This window comes from Nerophis ophidion, linkage group LG12, assembly GCF_033978795.1.
Source record: "Nerophis ophidion isolate RoL-2023_Sa linkage group LG12, RoL_Noph_v1.0, whole genome shotgun sequence".
Classification (NCBI taxonomy): domain Eukaryota; kingdom Metazoa; phylum Chordata; class Actinopteri; order Syngnathiformes; family Syngnathidae; genus Nerophis; species Nerophis ophidion.
Genome location: NC_084622.1, coordinates 48701727 through 48709205, shown reverse-complemented (window position 1 = coordinate 48709205; position 7479 = coordinate 48701727). Strand labels below are relative to the sequence as shown.

Genomic DNA, 7479 nt, shown 5'->3' with positions numbered 1-7479 from the left:
TGCATCTGATAGAGAGCCAAATACTAGAGTCTGTGAACCTTGCTCCAAAGTCCGGATTTTTTGTTAATTTAATGTGCAAAGGCAGCAATATATGACAAAACAAGACGGCAGCTAAAGAAGGACTTGTGATTTTTGTCATAATTTTGCCAAGTAAAATTCAGATTATTATTATAATGTTGCCAACATTTTTAAGTACTCATATAAAATTGTGACTTTCGTTGAGTAAAACTATGACTATTTTCATAAAATTGCCCAAATGTTAAGCTTTTCCTGTAAAACTGCGACTGTTATTGAGTAAAAATCCAACTTTGATCATAATATTGCACAATATGTTCACTTATTCTTGTAAAAGTTTGACTTGCGTTGAGTAAAATTACGACTTTTATCATAATGCTAGAGCGGGGGTCGGCAACCCGCGACTCTGGAGCCGCATGCGGCTCTTTAGCGCCGCCCCAGTGGCACTCTGGAGCTTTTTCAAAAATATATGAAAAATGGAAAAAGATGAGGGGAAAAAAACACGTTTTTTGTTTTAATATGGTTTTTATAGGAGGACAAACATGACACAAACCTCCCTAATTGTTATAAAGAACTGTTTATATTAAACATGCTTCACTGATTCGAGTATTTGGCAAGCACCGTTTTGTCCTAATTTTGGCGGTCCTTGAACTCACCCTAGTTTGTTTACATGTATAACTTTCTCCGACTCTCTAGGACGTGTTTTATGCCACTTCTTTTTCTGTCTCATGTCCACCAAACTTTTAACGTTGTGCATGAATGCACGAAGGTGAGTTTTGTTGATGTTATTGACTTGTGTGGAGTGCTAATCAGACATATTTAGTTACTGCACGACTGCGAGCTAATCGATGCTAACATGCTATCTAGGCTAGCTGTATGTACATATTGCATCATTATGCCTCATTTGTAGCTATATTTGAGCTCATTTAGTTTCATTTTAAGTCCTCATAATTCAATTGATATCTCATGACAAACTATCTGTATATAATAAGGCTTTTTAATTTTTTGCGGCTACAGACGGATTTGTTTTTGTATTTTTGGTCCAATATGTATCTTTCAACATTTTGGGTTGCCGTCCCCTGTGCTAGAGGAAGACATTTTTCTACGGTCACAAGTGTGTGTGTTAGTGTGTGTGTATTGGACAAAGACAATCAATGCTAACAAAAACTTTTTATTCCAGCATGAAGTGCAATTTTAGAAAACAAGTTATAAATGGCAATATCTTACAATTCTTTTTTTTTTTAATACCAGAAGAATTTTTTCACACCAAAATGCTGTGTTCAATATGTCCCCTCTGTCACAAAAGGCAACTTAGTTGTACTTTTTGGCGGAAGCTGAACAAAGACGCGCGATGTCTGCCAACAAACCAACCTCTCTGCTGCAAACTAAAGCAAACAGACTTATCAAGCTTTTCTACATGGGAATTGTTTGGAGTTTATGCACATTTTTAATTGTTGAATTAATTGATTTTTGCTAGAAATGAAACAAATGAAAAAACATTTGGGGCAAAATAATCCACAGTTTCACCTCAAACAGTAAATGTACATCCAACGTGATGAAGTGAATATTCAATATCCTAACTATGTTTGAGCTCTGCATCTCAATTATTATCATAATTACCCCTGAATGAGATGATTGTTTTTTACTTGCAAAATAGTGGATAACTATTTTTGAAATGAGAGAAGACAAAAGTGTTCTGTACTATTATACAATGTGTTTGAACAAAGTTAGTGTAGTGGCACACGCTGTTGCCGACGCATGTTCAATTCCCGGCCAGTGTCACCAAAACTAACTCATCCATTGGAGCTTTCCAGTGCTGATCGCACGCTCATTTAAATATGAAAATCATGTTCGGAGGGACAGCTGCTATAAAAATTCTAACCGTGTTAACAGCTGATGGCAAATAAAGAGGCACCCACCACAAAAGCATTGAATTGTTGCATCACATAATATGAACTTTAAAGTGAAAAACATATTACAGTCAGTCTAAATCTACCAATTTGAAAATGAGTAATACAAGAAATATGACAAGGTAGTCCATTTGCAGGCCACTTCAATTATTGCCGGCCACATAAAAGTTGTAAGAGACCACCTTAATAACGTTACAGCTGACATTGCAGACCAGTTAAATTATGTTTTAAGTCGATTAAGTTGTGTTGGAGGCCATACTGGTCAGTTGAACGACATTGCAGGCAATTTAAAGGATGTTGCCACTATGGCCTTTAGAGGTTAAATAAGCTCTGCTTCTTCCTACTCCTTTTCGGACGTGCTGTAATGAAACAACTGGAAATGTGTGATGCATTACATTGTATCGTATGCATGTTCGAATTAAACTGAACTGAACTGAACTTTGATGCGCAATGTCCATATTTGTAATAATCAGTGACATTCGGAGTCTGAGGGTTCAATTTGATTAGCAATTTAAGATGAAAGAAATAGGGCCACAGAACAGATGGTTAACAATGAGTTAATATATTTTTCATGAACATTATTGCCAGATAAAAGATATTTATGCAACTTTAGCTTGAATTCAAACTTTGGTTGGGACTTTACTGAGTAAAATCATGTTTTGTTTAAGATTCTCTGCACTGTCAACATTAGTACAGTGGGGCAAAAAAGTAGTTAGTCAGCCACCGATTGTGCAAGTTCTCCCCCTTAAAATGATGACAGAGGTCTGTAATTTTCATCATTGGTACACTTCAACTGTGAGAGACAGAATGTGAAAAAAAAATCCAGGAATTCACATTGTAGGAATTTTAAAGAATTTATTTGTAAATTATGGTGGAAAATAAGTATTTGGTCAACCATTCAAAGCTCTCACTGATGGAAGGAGGTTTTGGCTCAAAATCTCACGATACATGGCCCCATTCATTCTTTCCTTAACACGGATCAATCGTCCTGTCCCCTTAGCAGAAAAACAGCCCCAAACCATGATGTTTCCACACCCATGCTTCACAGTAGGTGTGGTGTTCTTGGGATGCAACTCAGTATTCTTCTTCCTCCAAACACGACGAGTTGAGTTTATACCAAAATGGATACATGGATGATACAGCAGAGGATTGGGAGAATGTCATGTGGTCAGATGAAACTAAAATAGAACTTTTTGGTATAAACTCAACTTGTCGTGTTTGGAGGAAGAATAATACTGAGTTGCATCCCAAGAACACCACACCTACTGTGAAGCATGGGGATGGAGACATCATGCTTTGTGTTTTTTTTTCTGACGATTGATCCATGTTAAGGAAAGAATGAATGGGGCCATGTATCGAGAGATTTTAAGCCAAAACCTCCTTCCATCAGTGAGAGCTTTGAATGGTTGATCAAATACTTATTTTCTACCATAATTTACAAATAAATTATTTAAAATTCCTACAATGTGAATTCCTGGATTTTTTTTTCACATTCTGTCTCTCACAGTTGAAGTGTACCTATGATGAAAATTACAGACCTCTGTCATCATTTTAAGTGGGAGAACTTGCACAATCGGTGGCTGACTAAATACTTTTTTGCCCCACTGTAGCTGCTTGAAGCACTGAATCATGACTTAAATCATTAAATAAAGACTAAAATAACACGTTTGAATACGTACAAAACAAAAAAAAAAGAATGGGACAATAAGGTCTTTTTGCCCCAGGCTACAAAGGACATCTCGCCAAGTGCCATCTCTGTCACGCCAACTAGATGGCGCTCTGCGTTTTGATGAAAGCTGTCCTTTCACTGCGGCTGTCCACTTCCTCGCTGTCTGATTCAGACTCGTAGGCGGCCATGTCCTCGTCCCCCCACACGGTGGGGATCCCCCTGTAGCAAATGCGAGCCTTCGACGTTTGACCTCGGCCCGAGCCCAAACCGAATGTCACCTCCGCCCCCCCCCTCATGTCGGAGCACACGGAGGTCAGTTTGGTCCTCCAGCTGGAGGACGCGCCGCCGGAGCGCAGCTGTAGCGAGAGAAAAACTCCCACAAAGGCCACCAGGATGAAGGCACAGCTGAGCACAGCCACCACGGCAGGAAGTTGATTGGGCGGAGACGCGCTGAGGTCAGGAGGCGTCTCACCTGCTCTTTTATCCTCCTCTCCTGCTGGCTCACCTGCGGCCGAGGGGGATTTGCGTTGGACTTGGTTCTGGTGGAGGCAGGACGTGAGGACCAGGCGACTGTGAGGCGAACAGGAAAGACAGTCGGAGGGACCCAGGGCAGAGCAGGTCAAACATGTGGGGTGACAGGGCAAGCAGGCTTGGACAGAAGACAAGTCCACCCAGTTCTCCAGGGACAGGTTGAGGAGCTGAGGACCTGACGTGAAACCAGGAGGACAAAACTTCACACAGCCTTGGAGGAAGAGCGAGAAGCCAGGACTGCATTCTGTAAACGCATCAAGACAAGAACACACTTCAGTTCTCTGCCCATGATCTCCCCTGCTGCTCTGGTCGAAACTGTTAACATGCTTCTCCTTATACTTGGTTAACGCATGCGCAGTGTTTGTGGGCGGGAAGTGGGGAGCGAGTGAAACATGTGCTATGTCGTATATTGCCAATAAGCATACGGAGCGGAAAACACAACCAAAAATTGTAGGCTTCTTCACGCGACGAAGCCGGCCTACTTCACCACAGTCTGTAGTCTATTGCCCCCCAGGCTGTGGTGAGATGGAATTGTGATGGTGGCGGCAGGCCAAATTACACTGTTCCTTACACCCAACACGCCCCTGGGAGAGACACCACCTTAACCAAGGGCGTAGAATTGGATAGGGACGCTAGGGACACGTCCCTACCAATATCCAGCCGCTACTGTGTAGTCACTATCAATACAACCTGCCCGCAATGTTTAGTCAATGATTATGGCACGGAAAGGGTTAAATGTCGGTCTCTGCAAGAAGTCCCGCCTCTAACCTAAATATCGCTCCCTGATTGGTTGCCGGTTTCATGCTAACTTACGTGTGATTGGCTGTCCCCGCTGTCACTCCTTCTGCTTGTAAAAGCTAGCCTACATGCTAGTTGCTAGCGACCGGGCGAGAGGCAGTGCAACTGTCAGTGTAAGTTGTCAACATGTTTGGCATTTGTTGTTCCTGGCACACGGAAGCTAGATGGATTTTAATATCAGTGGTGTGATTTACATTGTGTTTGTGTCTGTTTGCGTGCGTGTGTGCTGTAGGTTTTGAAGGATGTCAATGAAAAGAAAACTGGATGTAAGAGACTTCTTTAGGAGTCAAACTGTAAGTTACTTCAAGGGTGTATAGAGGCGCAACAATATTGAATAATTCAACAATATATCACTCCAGTCGCGCCCCTTAGAGTGATAAAATGAACATATACCATGGACTGGAGTGATATATTGCTTTTATAAAACGGTTACCAATAAAGGCAATATGAAATAGGAATACTCAATCAAATTAATGTAGTTTTATTCAACCAGAAACACATATTATCCAATAAAAGAGCCTCACTGTGGAAAAAATAGTCCCACCTATCCAGACGTTAGCTCCAAATTAGCACTGCATCTCGTCTTTTCCTCCGCTTTTTTTCAGGTGAAAGTCAATGCTCAGTCCCCTCTACCATTGTTAACCCTCCCCGGAGGTGAAAGTTAACCTTAAACATGTGAATTCAACTACTTTAGTCCGTTTTTTTTAACATGGTAAAAACATCAGCTGTCTTTTACTACGGACTGCAACAGTCCGTTGTCATGGATACATGACAACAACTTCCATTCATACCAGTCATACGTGCCTGAAGCGGAGTGATAGCCTACGCTGTGATAAGGCTTTAGAATATTTAAACCACAGCCAGTCAGATCGCCGGATTTCACCTTTCCGTTTTATTTTTTAAATTATTTTTTAGTTTCATGTATTAGTGTAGAAGTGAGCAACGGTTTGAAAATACCAATGAACAAAACTTTGTGGTGGGAATACAATAAAACTTCACTAGATGATCATGTGATTTTACAATTATAAAATATAATTAATTAATATGCTTTTTGTAGATGATGTGGTCCTGATGGCTTCATCTGACCGGGATCTTCAGCTCTCGCTGGATCGGTTCGCAGCCGAGTGTGAAGCGACTGGAATGAGAATCAGCACCTCCAAGTCCGAGTCCATGGTTCTCGCCTGGAAAAGGGTGGAATGCCATCTCCGGGTTGGGGAGGAGACCCTGCCCCAAGTGGAGGAGTTCAAGTACCTAGGAGTCTTGTTCACGAGTGGGGGAAGAGTGGATTGTGAGATTGACAGGCGGATCGGTGCGGCGTCTTCAGTAATGCGGACGTTGTACCGATCCGTTATGGTGAAGAAGGAGCTGAGCCGGAAGGCAAAGCTCTCAATTTACCGGTTGATCTACGTTCCCATCCTCACCTATGGTCATGAGCTTTGGGTCATGACTGAAAGGATAAGATCACGGGTACAAGCGGCCGAAATGAGTTTCCTCCACCGTGTGGCGGGGCTCTCCCTTAGAGATAGGGTGAGAAGCTCTGCCATCCGGGAGGAACTCAAAGTAAAGCCGCTGCTCCTTCACATCGAGAGGAGCCAGATGAGGTGGTTCGGGCATCTGGTCAGGATGCCACCCGAACGCCTCCCTAGGGAGGTGTTTAGGGCACGTCCAACCGGTAGGAGGCCACGGGGAAGACCCAGGACACGTTGGGAAGACTATGTCTCCCGGCTGGCCTGGGAACGCCTCGGGATCCCCCGGGAAGAGCTAGACGAAGTGGCTGGGGAGAGGGAAGTCTGGGTTTACCTGCTTAGGCTGTTGCCCCCGCGACCCGACCTCGGATAAGCGGGGGATAATTAATATGAAGTAATATTCATATTTAGTAAAAGCCTTTTTGCTCAGGCAGTAACTGTACCATCAAGCTCTATGGTCATTGTCCCTAATGTATCTGTCATGCATCAACATATTTTTTTGTAAGGTGACAGACAGCAGAGAGGCTGGAGGAGACGGAAGAGGAGAGGCCAGAGAAGTTAGAGGAAGAGAGGCAGGAGGAAGTATAGAAGGAGAGGCTGGAGATGATGAAGGAAGAGAAGCAGGAGGAGGTATAGAAGGAGAGGCTGGAGCAGATGAAGGAAGAGAAGCTGCAAATTCACAGGTGAGGTTAAATAATGATGGATAATGTTAGTCATGAGATTCAGCACTGTGACAAATGTTAGTGTGATGATCTGAAAAGCAATGCTTCACCTATGTGGCTTTAAAAATAGAGTTTTATATCAAGTCTGGTGTTCATGGGATGCCTCATGTATTACTAGAGTGTATGTGTTTACAGTAGTTGCTACATGGATACTGTTGTCAAATGTATATTGTGATTTATTTCTAAGGAAACTGGTCCACCTGGAGAGAGTGACAGGGAGAGTGGCAGTAATCAGGAGGATATTCTGGACAAGCCCAACCAACCTGACCCAAAAAACATTCCAGCTCAACAGCTATCAAACAGGATCCTCCATTTCCAAGCAAGTTGGTACAAGCAGTATCCATGGTTGCACTATAGCTCCTCCATCA

The 7479-nt window shown here is 42.6% G+C and overlaps 1 protein-coding gene and 1 long non-coding RNA gene across 2 annotated transcripts in view; one reads left to right on the top strand and one right to left on the bottom strand.

Annotated features, from left to right (window-relative positions):
• Positions 1 to 3529: 3529 nt before the first annotated feature.
• Positions 3530 to 7479, bottom strand: part of LOC133563511 (furin-like) — a 268307-nt gene continuing 264357 nt past the window's right edge. The window contains exon 16 of the mRNA XM_061917673.1: positions 3530 to 4369. Coding sequence (XP_061773657.1) covers positions 3693 to 4369 — 677 coding nt within the window. The 3' untranslated portion in view covers positions 3530 to 3692. The remainder of the gene's footprint in view (positions 4370 to 7479) is intronic.
• Positions 4987 to 6384, top strand: LOC133563513 (uncharacterized). Its single transcript, XR_009809057.1, has 3 exons — positions 4987 to 5036; positions 5156 to 5216; positions 5981 to 6384. It is a non-coding gene; the product is annotated as an uncharacterized LOC133563513 (long non-coding RNA).